Raw genomic sequence first — 15,532 nt, forward strand, 5'->3', positions numbered from 1 at the left:
TAGCAGAGCGCCCGCTGCTAGGATTTTGTTTCTACTGGTGGTGCACATTCGCACATGCACGTACAATTTATTCCACACAGGGATGGCAAAGCTTAGAGGGAACCTTGGCCACCACCGAAACGTGGCCACCTCTGGAGCAGAAAACAGCAGCTGGCGTGCGTTGTTAAACAACACTGCGCAGCGAAGTGTCCTGCATGCCGGGAATTGCAGGCAGGCAGGAATTCCCTGGGCTGGAATTCAGGCAGGACACTGGAGCTGGGAAAAATGTCCGAGAGTCGGGACCTCTGCTTAGCATCTCATCTGAACGGCAGAACGTGCAGCAGAGCTGCCAGCAGGCCAGAAATTGGTGGCAAGCCAACACAGGCGCATCTGGGACAGGAAACGCAGGACTTCCCTGCTGGAAGCCACGCTAGGTAATTCTGCAACAGCGTCGGGGGGGTACAACCAAGCCAAGGGCGGGAGCCGGAGGGAAAGAGCGACAGAAATCCCTCCTGCTGACGTACGTACTTGGTCGTTTCGGCAATATTCCCCAGGTGAGTGAACTGCTTGGAGTAATTCATACACATCTGGGACAAAAAATACACAAGAGAAAGTTACCACAATCCCCCCTCCTCCAGCGCCCGCCGCCCACGGACCCGCCGCCCTTCTCAGACACGGCCACGGGCGGAGAAGTGTTCTCAGACGGAGCCGCTGAGTCAGAACGGGGAGGATGCGCAAAGAGGCAACGGGGGGCATGGGCCCAAGCGATCCCTCCTCCCGCCCACAAGCCTTTGCGACTCAGCTGGCGCACTGCCGTCCGGGTCACGTTCCCGTCCACACACAAGCCAGCTTAACGGAAGGGGCGTCTCCCCCAGCCGCCTGGCCCGACGCCTCGGAAGCCAACCGACACCTGCGCTTTCTCGCTACGCCCACCGACATCCCACGGCCCTGGAGACGTGGCCCCCCAAGAGGCGACGTTTGACTTGACCGGACGCAGCAGCTGACAGGATCCTAACACTCTTAGGACCACAGTGGCAGCCTAACCAAGGGGGGGGAGCGGGAAGCGGGGGCCACTGACCTACAGAAAACCAGTTTGGGGCCACACACGTGAGAAGCAAAACCACTAAACCCTCAGTGAGAAGCAGACAGACCCTTCCCTACTTTCCCCTGCACACCGGCCTAGGGGGGCCAAGGATCTTGTGTCCTCCAGCCCTGCAGAAGGGGGGCTGGAGCCCCAGCATGGGCTCCCCAATGCTGGGGGGAACCCTGAGCCTCGCGGGCCAGATCCAGGGAAGCCAGGGGTCACATCCGGCCCCTGGGCCTGCGGTTCCTCACCCCTAGCTTAAGGCATGAAAGCTGGAGGAATCCACTGCCCCGTTACTCCTGTTCCCACTAGCTTCTAGGCCTCGGGCAGCCCTGCAGGGCGTGCTCTTCCCAGCCCACCTCCCCTGAAACTTCTACCTCGTGCTGTTGCTTCATCCGCTTCATGAGCTCCACGTACTGGCTGGCTGCCTCCGGGGAGATGCTGACCCCACGACGCTGCATGAGCACGAAATCCTCCTTGTTTTCGGGGGCTGAGGGCACCTGGAAGAGAAGGGGGGCGTGCGACTGGCCGGCAGTTTCAAGGGAAGAGATTTCCTGCATGAGGACTCGCCCGGGCGCTGTACCGCATCCTCCGTCTTCCTTCGCTGACCCAGCCTGCCAGCCCCCGGAAGGCAGGTAATAGCCCCAGTCGCACTCCGGACACGCTGCTTCCTCTCACATCTCCACCGGCAAAGTCCCGCAGTGAGGCAAAGCCAGGGGTACGGCCGGCCGGTCTCTGCTCTGAGCACTGGGCCCAGGGCCCCTCTCGGAGCGCGGAGCAGGAGAAACGCTCATCCCTAAGCTAGCCATTAGGCTATTCTCCCCTACAGACACCGCCTCAGCAGTAGGGATGTAAACGGGGAACCGGTTAAGCAGCGCCCGTCCCAGCTGGAGCCACCCCTGCACTGTGGGCTGCCCCACTGCGCTGCACTACGGATGGGGGCTAATCCAGCGTCCCCCCGGGTGCAACGCTGCAGGCTGGTTAACTGGTCCAACATATAGTTTAACTGGTTAAAACTCTCAAGGGGATTTTGCATCGCTAGTCGGCACTTGGAAAGTGCGGGGAGTGGGGCTTGCAGGGGTCAGTCCGCAACACAGCTGCGGTTCTACTGAAGTCCGGGAGCTGGTGCATTCCACGCCGCTGGGGTCAGTGAAACGCACGGCTGCGACTGTTCTCCTGGCGGCACTCCTTAGAGACAGGTTACTGTTGGGCTGTAAGAAGTGAACTGGCCATTTATCTTTCTGCATCGCCAGCACAAGCTTGAACAGTGACAAATGCTGCATGTGAAGATCACAGTGCCCAGCACAGAAAGGCGGCCACTTCTGGGGTGGGCTGCGTCAGCTGTCTAACTAGCACACAGCCCAGGTGCACGGCGTGGCAGGAGAGGGAGCGAAAGGTGCCACAGGAAAGGCATTTTGAAGGCGAGAGGCAGAAAGGCACTGCCCAGGGGAGGGATCCCTGGTCCGTTCACTCCCTCTGGGACACCTGGCACTGGCGTCTGTGCGCAGACAGCACCCTGGGCTGGATGGGCCTTGGGGCTGACCCAGCCTGGACGCTCTGATGTTGGACCTCTGGGTTTTGAAAAGGCCGAGACCCTTTACTCTGTGGCCAGGGCCCAGCGTTGCTCGTGCTGTGGACGGTCTCCAAGTGAATGTCCCCCGGGGGCCACCTTACTTTGGTTATGTCGACAGGAAGCCCGCCCTGGGATGCCTCGATCATGGGGCCCAGGCCCTTGGCCTGGCGCAGGAACAGCTTGGCTCCCTCGATGTCGTTCTTCTGCTTGGCTCGGAGCGCCGCCTGCATCAGCTGTTTCTTCCTGCCCTCCAGGAAAGCCAGCTGCTGTTGGGCTGCCGGGAGGAAGAGGAAGAGGAGGTGGGCGGATGCTGGGACCGCACGCGAAGGGGAGTCCGAACTGGAAAAGGAGGGGGGGTGCAGGTGTATTCAAAATACCAGGCCCACCCCCCCCAGGGCCTAGGGGCTCCACGTGGGCACACGATGCGCGTCAGTAGCACTGCGGTGGGGATCTCTCGCGCCATCGCGGACTTAAGACGCCTTTTGCTCAGGACAGGTGGCTCTGATACAAATGGCACCTGAAAGAGGGGCATCGAATCCCCCTTCATTGGCTAGCGGGTTGAACGTCACATGCAACCCAGGAGTGGGGAACCTAAGGCCCGGAGGCCAGATGCTTGCCTGGATCCGGCCCCCCAGCTTCGGGGACCCGTACTGGTGTTCCAGCCTCCCGCGGGGCTGGAGCAGACAAAAATCGACTAATCCAGGCCCCCCCAAGCCTGGGGGTGCGAGGGGAACGCGGGGAGGGTCTTTCTCCTTCTCACTTGGGGGTCACGTCAGTGACGGGTTCTTTGCTTTTCACGTGTGTGCGGCCCCCGACTGATTTTCCTGTGGGTCAGCGGCCCCCGGCCCACAAAGGTTCCCCACTCTAGGTTTAACCGGTTAACTGATGAAGAGGGGGCGTGGGCGGGCGGAGGGGCTACTCCAACCCAGCTGGGCTGGAGTGGCTCCCTCTCCCCCCCGTCCACTGCAGCCGGGTTGGAGCACCCTGCCTGTGGCCGGCGGCAAGTGCCCCACCAGTGAACCCGGAACCGGTAAGCGACAGCCGTTAAGAGTAAGGCTGAGGCTCCCCGGTTAACCTGTTACCCTGTCACGTCCCCTGTGCACTGCCTGGCAGCCTCACGCCAGGGGAGGACGGTGAAAGGGGAAGTCCAGGGACAGGCAAGAGACGAGAGGGAAGGGCTGGCCTGACACAGCAGGAACTAGGCAGCATTGGCTAAGTGAGGGCTAGGAGGCCGGAGGCGAGGAAGAGCTCCTCGGTCTATAAACAGCATGGGAGGATGGGGAGGGCGGGCTGAAAAGCCAGGAGCGGTGGGCAGGGGTGGCCACTCCAGGGCCTGGCTGCGTTGCACGTGGGTGGCCTGCCGGTCAGCAATCGGGAGGTAACGCTCTGCCCCGCTCCGACACCGTCCCTGCTGGAACGGCAGCTACAGCGCGTTGCCCCTTGCTACCGGGGACAGGACGTGGGGTGCCAAGTACACGCACGGCTCTTTGGCGAGGCTGCTGAATACCGGCCGGACAGTCCAGTCTGGTGCCGAGTGTTGCCATGTATCGTCCCCCTAAGTCCCCGGCCTGGCCGTACTACGCCCCAGGGAGCGAATCGGGCCAGGCGACCATCCCAGCCAGAGAAGAGGCGCAGGGACTGGCTGTGGCACCCACATCAGCACACAACCCGGCACGCCCCACGGCACCGGCAGAACGTTTCGGCGCGCGGGAAGGCACGAGTACCTTTCGTGTTTGCTTTGGTGGATTTACCAGGCCCTGCGGGATTTGCGGCTGCAGGGGTACCTCCGGCAGACGCTCGTTGGACGTGCTGGGAGGCGGCGGCTGGCTTTGGCAGCACGGGGCGGGAGCCAGGCTAGAATTATGCAGCAGAAAAAACACACAAAGGGATTTTTCTTACAGCCGAACGGGATACTCCTGAGCTCGGAGGGGCGGGAGGGGGGGGGGTAAGATGGGAACTGGAAAACCCAGGGAGAGGGAAAGCCCACGTGAGCCAGCGGTATAAAATTCAACCCACACTCGGACCCCCAGGACTTCAAGAGGCCATCACGATCATCTGGGCGGGCCTCCCACACACTGCTGGCCACAGGGCCGCCCCCACCCACTCCTGCAGCAGACCTCTGGCCCCAGGCGGAGTTAGTGAAGTCCTCGAATCATGGTTTAAAGCTTACAGAGAATCCACCTTTCCCACGAACTGAACCCTGCAAGTGACCTGTGTCCCATGCTGGAGGAAAGCAATAATCACCCCCCCCTCCCCCGCACGCCCATCTCTGCAAATCTAACCCTGGGAAAATGCCTTCCGGACTCAAAGCCAGTAAGTCGGGAAGCCTGCGCAGGGCGAGTGTAGAAATCAGGGTCAGTAGTTGCATGCTCGTGGCATGCGCCTGGGCTGCAGAACGCTGCACCAGTACCTCTGCGCAGTGACTCTTGGGCCCCTCCAACCTGGGATCAGTCCCGTGCCAGACGCCCCCGGCCGACCAGTAAGGCCAACTAGCCGAGTGTCCCCGCTTGCCCAGACTAATGACCCGTCCACGCGGGTATCTGACGGGTTCAACACCACATGCTCCAGAGGCTGTGCGTGGGGAGGGACCTTTCCCTGACCTCTGGCCTTTACATTCCCCCCACCCCCGAGAGGAAAAGGGTTCCTAGCACAGGTGAATGAGTCCCGCTCTAGGGACCAGTTAGTCCAGCCCAGCATCGGTTTTAACCGATCCATCGAGTGCCTAGCGGGTCAGCTCCCCGGTCCGCAGAACCTGACCTTCCTCATCGCCTCCGCATCGTCCTCTGCCTCCTCATTCTCTCGGTCGTCCTGATTGGCTAGTTTCATAGCCGTTTCCAGGACTCCCACGATGCTTTGGTCCCCTGCGGACGCCTCCGTGCCATGGATGGGCGGGAAGCCTGCCGGAAAGATGACAAGACTTGAGAGGGGATCAGACTCCTGCCAAGAGCAGCCGCGGGTCCCACAGCGTGACCGCTCCATCCAGCCCCCCGGCGGGCGCAGCACGAGGGAGCCGAGCTGCTGGGGAGCGGGGGCTGTCTCAGGAGAGGTGCCAATGGCCACAGAAAGGAGACAAAGTCTCTCTCGCGCCTGGGGGGGAACGTGCTTCCAGGGCAGCTCAGGGACACTGGTGGGGAGAGCGGTACCCTCCACAGGATGGTTTGGGATGGCTGCCCCAAACCCCACACTTTGTCTTATGGAGGGGGCCCAGGACGGCACAGGGCATCACCCGGGGGGGCTGGCGTGGGGCAGCAGCAGGGGTCGCCCCCCTCCTGCTCTCAGTCTGCCCCACTCCTGCCCTACCGCTTCCCCCAAGCGGCCCCGAGCGCTCGCTCCGCACTGCCATTGGCTGGGAACCTGGGCCCCACACCTGGGGCAGGGGAGGGGGGACGGGGGTTGTGCCAGGCTCCCCTAGGGACGGCCATGGAGGCGGGGCTGGAGCGGTAGACGCTTGCCCCGTTGCTGCCAGTGCTGGGTGCTGTGAATCAAGAGGTCCCCAGAGCTGCCATTCCAGCGTGAAATTCACACGTGCGGAAGTTTTTAAAGAACCGCGGGCGAGGCGCGTCCTCTACCGCTCTACACGGCGGCGCCGTAGAACCAGAGAATACCTGGTGGGACCGGCAGCTCAGCAAACTCCACGGCTTTCCCTGCTTTGTGCGCGCGGATGGCCTCCTGGTATTGCTGAAAGAGAAATCCAAACGGGCCAGCTCCCAGGCATGCCCCTCGGAGAAAGACCCGCATGCCCAATGGCGGGGCGGGGCGGGTCCTCGCCCGAGAGCTTACAGTCCAATGTCAGACAAGCGGCGGCAGGTGGATACAGACAGACGGGGGGGGGGGGGGGGGGGGCGCATGGAACCTGTGGGGCGATCCACCTGCAAGCTGCCAACGGGGGGGGGGGGGGGGTGTTCCATCGACCAATCAGAATGAGACAATCAGTTTGCGCGAGGGATGTAAAATCCTGTTTCATTGGTTAACTGGCTAACCAATTAAAGGGGGTGGGCAGGCAGCGGGGTGCTAGAGCGGCCCCCCCAGCCACAGACAGGTGCTGCACCAGTCTGGCCGGAGCAGCCCTTAGCCACAGCGGGCGCCCCACAAGGCTGGAGAGCCACTTGCCCGGGGCAGCCAGGGAGCTGCTCCAGCCCCCACGGGTTAACCTTAACCAGCAAGCCTCAGTCATTAAGCGTGATTCTAACCAGTTAACCGGTGAATCATTCACACCCCTAGCTTGAACCATTCCCCTGAGTTCAAATCTTACCCCATGGCACCTGTTAGGGGTTTCTCCTTCCATTACTGGCCTGCGTATGGAATGGGAGAAGTGATCCGGCTAACTTCACCACCCACTGGAGTTATGCACACCAACGGCGGACTGGATTCCAATCATGGTGGTGTTGTGTGGAGGCTTAAGGATCAGGGGTTTTTAAGCACCCCCTTTCTCTGAGAAGATATCTAAGGTTTTGGCTAAAATGTTTCCCCCAAATTAGACTCCTCGCCTCGGGCCGAAACGGCACAAGGATTTAATGCTCAGCCTAAAAGAAGATACCGAGTAAAATGGATGAACTTTACAAACAAAGATGACCAACACACGGATCTTGCGCCCATCACTGAAATGCAGCTGTCTCTGGGGTGCCACGGAGCAGCTGTTTTAACAGCGCCCAGGAACACTTGGAGCGATGTATAGTGCACCCACATGCAACTGCAGGGGGATTTAGGAAGGCAGCCGGCAGTCATCCAAAATGTACCACACCCCCAGCTTTGGGGGGAAACACAAAAGACGCTAATGACGCCGAGCCGGAAAGGATCTCACTCAGAGGCACGGAGCTCCTGGACACGGAGGTCGGCACCAGAAGACAACCACCAATCGAATGCCCAGCAGCACTGCCCCCTAGAGAATGCTATCCTGCCGTCCAGCGCTAATTCAGAAGCGTTTCTGCCGGGGGTGAGGCAGCCAGGACCCACTCTGAGCCGTACGGTTAGGCGGGGGTTCCAGGACTCGCACGGTTTCCTCACCTTCACAATGCGCTCGTGCATTCTTGCCTTCCGGTCGTCTCCTTTGCTCTTGGCCTGAGCGGAGGCTGTTTTATACCTCTCCATCCTCTGCTGCAGAGCCTCCAGCATGTCGCGAGGGGGGGCAGGGATGTCTGTTTGCGGGGAGGGAAGAAAGGTGCCACGGGTTTATTGGGTGCCAACGTCTCTCTCCTTAACGAAAAGCTGTAACCCCGCTGCTCAGGTGTGGACAGAAGGCAGCTCAGCATTTCATTCCCAACCTGCTTCTAACCACTGCTTAGACTATCCAGCTATTACCCTGGCACTTTCAGCAGTAGGCCTCCAAATCAGTATCATTACCCCACTTTTCACAGATGGGGAAACCGAGGCACGAAGCAGCCCATGACTTGCCCATGGGCACTCAACGGGAGAGCCAGAAATAGGACCCAAGTCTGCTGAGTTCTACCCCAGTGCGCTCTCCACTAGGCGCTACTGCCTCTTCCCTGAGCGCATGCAATAAATAAGAATCAAAATGGTCCCACCCCAACCCTCACACGCCCACCCATCCCCGTGTCAGGAGGAGTTTTCACGTATCCGAACGTGCAGCACAAGCTCCAAAAGGCTCTGGAATGCTTCCCGGCGGCTCTGCGGGTAGCGGCTGAATGGAGTTTGCACAGTAAGGCCATGCTCCGGCTTGCCTCCTCCTCCCCCCTTCTATTTACTGTCTGGGCAGGTTTCACCTTTCACTACAGAGGGGAGTTGCTGTGCTTAGGAGCCCAAGCAAGGCCGGCGAGATACGCCCCAGCTCCCAAAGAGGCAGTAAAGCGCCCGGCTCTGTCTGCACGGCACAAGGAGCCATCTCCTGTCGTGCCGGGGGGTGGCCCCGATACCCACGCGCCACTCTGGGGCTCAGACCTGCAACGGAGGCTGGGGATTTTGCGAGAGGCGTCACTGGCGACACAGCGGATTGTTGCTGCGGGCGTGGGGACGGCAGCTCCTTGGGCAGCTGATCTGTGAAAAGAAGCTGGTAAGTGACACGCAGAAAGTGAAAAATAATAATAATAAGAAACCCCAATCAACCCAGATGGACAGAAAGTAGATCGGTTACTGGCCCTGCCAAGCACCGCCCAGGTGGCGCACTGCAACCCGGACACTTCCTCTTTCGCTGGCACCTCCTTCCGCCCAGCCCCATTTGACACACACAGGGCGGCAGAGTCCCCTTCCAAAGGCCACACAGTGCGTAAGCGACACAACTGGGACTAGAACCCATGAGTGTCAACTTCCAGGCCCTCTCCGATCACGGGATACCAACAAGGGCTAGTCTACCCTGGAAAGGCTTGGCTGATACAGCTGTCCTGGCACCGCCCTCGAGGGCGGCTTTCCTGGCATCAGGGGATCTTTGACCCAAGCCACCTCCCCGAATGACACCGTAAGGACTCGGACCAGTCAGCTCCTGGCCAGTATAGCTATGCAGGCCTGCCTTGGCAAAGACAGATCGCGAGTGCCGTGTTAGCACTTCTCGCGCATGCCGGTTCCTCCTGACACCAATGAAGTGGTGGGACGCGCTCCAGAAAGCGGATGCAGCTGTTCGGCAACGCCGAGAGTCAATTCTCACCTGGATGAGGGGGCAGGCGGCCCAGATCCACGGTTTCACCTTTCCCCATGGCTTCTAGAATGGGATCAAAGCTCTGGAAGGCACGAGACAGGGAGAACAGTACTTTAAATCTCGGTCTTCAACGGCTCGCCACTTTACAGCCACGCAGACCAGGTCGGATAGCCCATGTGAGGCAGGGACGTAAGAGGGTAGCCATTAAGCATGAGCTTATCGGTTACCCAAACGGTCACACGAGGCTCCAAGTCCAGCTCCCGGGGAGCCAGCATCTGCCCCACACTGCTGCCTCTGTATCAGACACAGCAGCGCGTGGCAGCAGGCGGGAACTGGTACGTGCAGGGAGCCAGCTCCCGTCACACATTGGCTCATGGGGAGCCGACGGCCGCTCCGTGATGCTGCAGCTGTATCAGAGGCAGCAGCGTGGGGCAGCTGCCGGTGCGTGCCAGAAGCCGGTGTAAAAGCGGCTCCCGGTGTGCACTGGTTCCCGTGCTGCAGGTGTGTGTAACTGCTGAAAACATTTCAGTGGTTACACAATTAGCCAGTTACCCGCATTTTAACATCCTCAGTGTGAAGTGGGATTTATCTCCTAATTCACAACTGAGAAAACCAAAGCAGCTTGCCCCCATGATGTCACAGTGAGCAGAAATTAGAACAGAGGAGTCCCGGCTGCCAGTGTTCTGCTCTCACTACTAGGCCCCCGTCTCCCCCAGAATCAGACCTCTGGGCTCCCAGCCTCCTGCTACAGCAAATGAACCATCCTCCCAGTGCAGGCTCAGTGTGGGTTAGGGAAGATGCTCCAAAGGTGGCAGATAGATAGGAGCAGATGAATGTATTTTCTTCAGCCACCCCTGGCCCAGCATGTAGACATGACCCTCCCCCCAGCGTTAACGGCAGTTTTCAAGGTCTTTTTTCCCCCCCCGCAGGCCACAGTTTGGTTTTAATTCCCCGTACAAAGCTGACCAGCTGAACTGAAGGAAAAGCCTGTCCCAGAGTAAGACAAGCCGAGGTGCAAGAGAGTCCCAAACCTGCTGCAGCACCAGTGGATGTGCGTTACCACCAGCCTCCTAAGCACAAACTGGTCAACTTCTTGTCAGCACGCCCTGAAAGGGCCACCTCTGGGACTAGACCAGGGGCGCGCCAGGCTGCCAGAAGAGCGCTGTGGCTGGCAGGCACCTACCTTCGCGATGCGGTAGTATTTCGTGGCCAACTCAACGCTGCCTTCCTGTTTAGCTTGCAGCGCGGCTAGCTTGTACGCCCGCTGCCTGTCCTGGAGGAGCGCCTGTGGGCTGGAGTTTTCAGGACCTGACGGGAGACAGAGAAAAAAGTCCCTGCGCTTTGTGTCTGTTTCAGAGTCACCCCCGGCCAGACCAGGGAACATCATGGTCCTAGATCAGTAGGTATTTATCAACTCCATCATTTGCAATGAGGGAGAATGAACAGGCCCCCCAGTCGTACCTGATCGCGCCAAAGGGGCAGGTTTTCCCTCTGGCGTCCCCGGGGGTCTGATGGGCAAGGCCAGGGCTGGCTTTGGCAGAACAGGAGGCGGCGGCTTGGCAGACGCTGCAGAGGGGGCCTGTGGAGGTGCTGCGGCGGGTGGCTGTGGCAGAGGATGGCCGGATAAACTCGGCAGGGGGGAGTTCCCGCCCTTTCCCAGTGCGACTGCGGGAGGGATTTCTTCCTCGTCGATCTTTTTGCCCTTCCTCACAGAGGTCAGCATGTTCTCTAAAGTCTTGGAAACAAACAGCAATGGAGAACTAGCTGTGTGCGGACAGACTCTCGTGCCTGGTTTCGGCCAACAGCTATAGGAGCAGGCACTTAAAAACTAGCCATTGCTTCTGCGAGAAACCCAACAAGAACACTGGATGCCAGGAGGGATGTAAGAGGTTACCCGGTAAGCAGGTGGCTTACCCGCCAGCTTACAAGGTAACCGGTTAACCAGCCCAACCAGTTAGGCCCATGGTGCAGTGGGTTAGAGCAGCCTCCCGCCTGCAGTAGTTAACCAGTGAAACATTTTAACAGGTTAACTACTTTTGTGCGTTTTTACATCCTAGAGGCCAGCACCTTAGTCCTAAACCAGCCCAGAAACTGCAGCCTAATTAGACCCACAGCCTGTCATCAGCTAAGGAGCCGTTCCTCAGGCAAGCAGCAAGCGCCACATTTTTCCTGACTAGAAAGCAGCCGCCTCTCAGATCACTGTGGTGCCATCCAGCCTCTGGGACCAAAAGCGCCCCCGCCACATGCGCTCTATAGAGAAATTGCATCACACACACGCAGCGCTCTGTGGCAGGAAGCAGCCCCGCGGGGAAGGGCCGCATATCACGGTCACAGCACATCCCGGTTCAGACCTGAAGACTCCACACCCAAATGAAGATGCAGAATGAACCTGGCCGGGAGGCTGGGATGGGTACTCTGACTTACAAAAAGCACTAGGGGAACTTTAATGACCCTGGTGCAGTGTCACATAACACACCATCAACCTGTGGAACTCCCTGCCAGAGGAGGCTGTGACGGCCAAGACTATAACGAGGTTCAAAGAAAGAGTTAGATAAGTTCATAGAGGATAACTCCCATCGATGGCTGTTAGCCAGGATGGGCAGGGACAGTGTCCCTTGTCTCTGTTTATCAGAAGCTAGGAATAAACAACAGGGGAGGGATCATTTGATGATTCCCTGTTCTGTTCATCCACTCTGGGGCACCTGGCATTGGCCACTGTCAGAAGACCGGACACTGGGCTAGATGGACCTTTGGGCTGACCCAGTCTGGCCTCTCTCATGAGTGAGCGATATCTCCATTTTACATCTAATTGGAAAGCCAACACCTGCAGCAGTACAGGTGCCAGTAGGACCATACTGGGGCCTTTGGGTTCGATACGGTCTCTGAGGACACAGCGATAGTGATAAATATGAAGACATCTAGACGGTGCTTGGTCCTGCCGTGAGGGCAGGGACTGGACTCGATGACCTCGCGAGGTCCCTTCCAGTTCTAGGATTCTATCTACGATCAGAGCCCCACACCCTGCAATACACCGACTGCCGAGGAGTTATCAGCTATTGTAATATCCATAGTGAGACACCCAAATAAAAATGGCCTGATTTTCAGAAGGGCTCAGGACACATAGGGTCCCCCAAAGGCACTAGGAGCAAAAGGGGGGGAAAATAACCCCCCTATGTGGGTGCCTAACTATGGATTAAGTGTCATGCTTTGAAGTCTGGCAGTGCTGACCATGCTCAGCTGCACGCTGAAGATCAAATCGTTTTTGAAACATCTGCTCGGTTTCGTTCTTAAAGCATCGACAAGCTGGTTACCCAGACGTTAGCCCGGTCCCGCTCCCGCTGGTGTTCTTGTAGGCTCACCTGGAGGCCCCGTTCGTATCTGCGCATCTTGGAGCTATCGCCAGCTTGCTTCGCGTTGGCGATGGCAGCTCTGTACATTTCCTGCCTCTCCACCAGAGTGGACTCCACGCCGCCGGAGTCCGCTGGCGTTGTGTCCGCCTGCTAGAGCCCAGGGAAGAGGAGGAAAAAGCGTGGTCAGTGAATCCAAACCACCGGCCTGCTAGCCCAGCCACGTCCACACATCCAAAGAGAGGCCTGTATTCCGCTCAGCTCAGGGCAGTCCAACTGGGCCGAGGGGTTTCACTTCCTGGTTTTTACGTGCGCTAGAACGATTCTCCGGGACAACCTGGGTCTAGAGCAGCGGTTTTCTATGGCTCGGGACCCAGCACCGTGTCGTGGAACGTCAGGCTGCGCTCGTTGCTGCAGGTGGAACTAAGGCTCCGTAGACTGCGCTGCGCCCCAGAAGCAGCCGGCAATAGGGGAAAGGACTCTGAGCACTGCCCCCGCCCCTAGCACTAGCTCCGCACTCCCATTGGCTGGGAACCTGCTGCCAGCTGCTTCTGGGGGCAGCCTGGTCTGCAGGACCAGGACAGGCAGGAAGCTGCCTTAGCCCCCTGCCGCAGTGCTGAGCCGGAGCCTCTCAAGGTAAGTCCCTCCTGCCCCAGTGTTGACCTGCCTCCCAGGCCAGGGGTCCTTCCTACACCCCAAAGCTCTCATCCTCGGCCCCACCCCAGAGCCCACATTCTAAACTCAGTCTGTTGGCTCGCAGCATCAACCATTTTCTTCAACTGGGTCATGAGGAAAAAAGTTTGAAAACCGCTGGTCTAGTGTGACCACAACTTAGTACCCGTTCGGACAGCAAGGACTGACGGTGTGCAGCTGGCAAGACAGTAAGTGCCTTAGAAACGTCTGAACGCACAAGGCTCGGGGTTAACTAATCCCAGCCACATACAACAACACGGTGTCTCGTCACAGTAGATTTTCTCTTCCTTTTTTTTTTTTTAAAACCAGAATGGAGCTTCATCTCCCTGAAAGTCTTTCGAAGACACGCACAGGAAAAACAACACATTATGTGAAGGGAACGGGCTAAGAAATACGCGCTCTTCTCAGGATATAGCTGAGCTCAAGCAACGGGTCCTAAGCACTGACGCTGAGGACAATCGCATTCATCCGACACTCAGAAAAGCTTTTGAGAAGGGCCACAGAACAGTGTGGAAATGACACCATCACTAATGAGAGCGAGGAATTAACAGCACTAGCACAAGGCCCTTTCCGCTAGCAGCAATGCCCTAGACTCTGAGGTGTGTGGCCTTTTCCTGTCCTCGTCAGTGGTAATTCTAAACCCCACCGGATTTCAAGACACACCAAACACACTTGATTTTTTCCCTTAGGGACTTGGCTCCCAAATTCTGAAGAGTGACTTTGTTGAGGGGCACCTTTAGGTCCTGATCTTGTGTTTGATGCCACACACCGGACAGGTATTCTCTCTAGTTTTTTATGTCCACATGCAGAATGATTTTTGTTGTGCACGCCAATATGGAAGTGATGTATCACATAACAAAAGTCATTCCGCACACGGACAGTGTGTGGCAGGGGTTGGGCCAAGGGGAACTCCGAGCTGGGGTAGGTACTTGGGGGGCAGGCAATATTCCTATTTTTTTCATCCATGGGAGGAATACATTTTGTTCTGTGCACCAAGGCACACGTGGATGTGCACCGCCAGAAGAAACACATGCTGCCGACTGTAGGTGCTGTGAGCGCTCTGCTAATCAGCTGGGCGCATCAGAGTTTCTTCTGAGTGGCTGCACAAGCGCCCAGCTTACAGGGTGTGGGCGGGGGCTCTGGAGTGGGTTTGGGGCTGAGGCTTTGGAGTGCTGGGGGGATGGGGTGAGGGATTCCGAATACTGCAGGGGGCTGTGGCGGAAACAGGATATTGGAGTGCAGAAGGAGGTGCGGGCTCGGGGATGGGCCCAGGGTCGAGGGGTTTGGAGCGCAGGAGGTGGCTGCAGGTTTGGGGAGGGGCTCAGGGTTGGAGGCTGGGATGCAGGCTCTGGACTGGGGGTGCGGGCTTTGGGATGGAGCTGGGGAAGAGCGGTTTAGAGCGCAGGAGGCGGCTCTAGGTTTGGGGAGGCTCAGGGCAGGGCAGAGGCTTGGGCTTACCTGGGCAGCTCCCGGTCAGCAGTGCTAAGGCAGGCTGCCTGCCTGTCCTGGGGCACCGTGCTGCGCCCCAGAAGCAGCCACCAGGCCCGTCTCTGGGGTGGGGGAGGGCATGAGGCTCTGCAGCATCTCGCCCACACTGCTCTTACCTGCAGGCACCACCCCCCAGCTCCCGTTGACCAATGGGAGTGCGGAGCCAGTGCTCAGGGCGGGGGCAGCGCCTGGAGCTCCATGGCCCCCCGCCTAGGAGCCCAACCTACTGGCCACTCCCCCACCGGTCATGGCAGAGAGCTGCCCTGGCCGCAGCCGCTCTGTGCTGGGGTTGGAGGAGGGACCCCTCTCCCCCGGCTGCAGTGGCTTCGGGATCTCTGCCCGCTGAAGCCCTGAGCCCCTGCGTGCTTCATGGGAAGATGCGCCGCCACCCTGCTCGCATGGAACAGCTGCTGCACCCACACTGCTCTACGGAAGGCAATGTGGCTCCCAGCAGGCCCAGCACATGCCCATACATTGCAACTTGCTGAGCGAGCCGATCCCTTCGCTCAAACCAGCCTCCCGACAGTCGGCCAATGACACCAATTCCAACTGGTGTCTGAAAAACCCCCAAATCCAAGACTGGCCCCTGCCCGAACCTGGCTGTCAGTTTTGTTACTCCGGCTCTTCCCCTGCACTAGCAGGAAAAGGGACTTTGAACTCCCAGGCTATTTCTCTCTCTAATACCCCAGACACTGCAATGCCGAACAGGTTGGTTTGGGCTAGAGGGGGGAGCAGACGTACAGGGCACAGCTACGTAGCAGACGCCATCTCTGTGCTAGGAC

General features: G+C 58.8%; 1 protein-coding gene across 8 annotated transcripts in view; it reads right to left on the reverse strand.

Annotated features, from left to right (window-relative positions):
* Positions 1 to 15,532, reverse strand: part of CC2D1A (coiled-coil and C2 domain containing 1A) — a 34,963-nt gene that overhangs the window by 13,617 nt on the left and 5,814 nt on the right. For 6 of the 8 annotated variants that reach the window (XR_012899734.2, XM_075917184.2, XM_089774567.1 and 3 more), the window contains exons 6-17: positions 12,582 to 12,722; positions 10,684 to 10,957; positions 10,406 to 10,530; positions 9,232 to 9,304; positions 8,532 to 8,627; positions 7,641 to 7,771; positions 6,242 to 6,314; positions 5,394 to 5,533; positions 4,361 to 4,490; positions 2,738 to 2,910; positions 1,441 to 1,563; positions 508 to 566 (exon numbers count right to left, since the gene is read on the reverse strand). Coding sequence is in view for 7 of the 8 variants with exons in the window: in XM_075917184.2 (XP_075773299.2) it covers positions 508 to 566; positions 1,441 to 1,563; positions 2,738 to 2,910; positions 4,361 to 4,490; positions 5,394 to 5,533; positions 6,242 to 6,314; positions 7,641 to 7,771; positions 8,532 to 8,627; positions 9,232 to 9,304; positions 10,406 to 10,530; positions 10,684 to 10,957; positions 12,582 to 12,722 (1,538 nt within the window). In the remaining variant the exon portion in view is untranslated. The remainder of the gene's footprint in view (positions 1 to 507; positions 567 to 1,440; positions 1,564 to 2,737; positions 2,911 to 4,360; positions 4,491 to 5,393; positions 5,534 to 6,241; positions 6,315 to 7,640; positions 7,772 to 8,531; positions 8,628 to 9,231; positions 9,305 to 10,405; positions 10,531 to 10,683; positions 10,958 to 12,581; positions 12,723 to 15,532) is intronic. The other 2 variants (XM_075917187.2, XM_075917188.2) reach the window with 1 other exon arrangement.

Source organism: Pelodiscus sinensis, chromosome 31, assembly GCF_052426305.1.
Source record: "Pelodiscus sinensis isolate ZL-2025 chromosome 31, ASM5242630v1, whole genome shotgun sequence".
In the NCBI taxonomy this organism is placed as follows: domain Eukaryota; kingdom Metazoa; phylum Chordata; order Testudines; family Trionychidae; genus Pelodiscus; species Pelodiscus sinensis.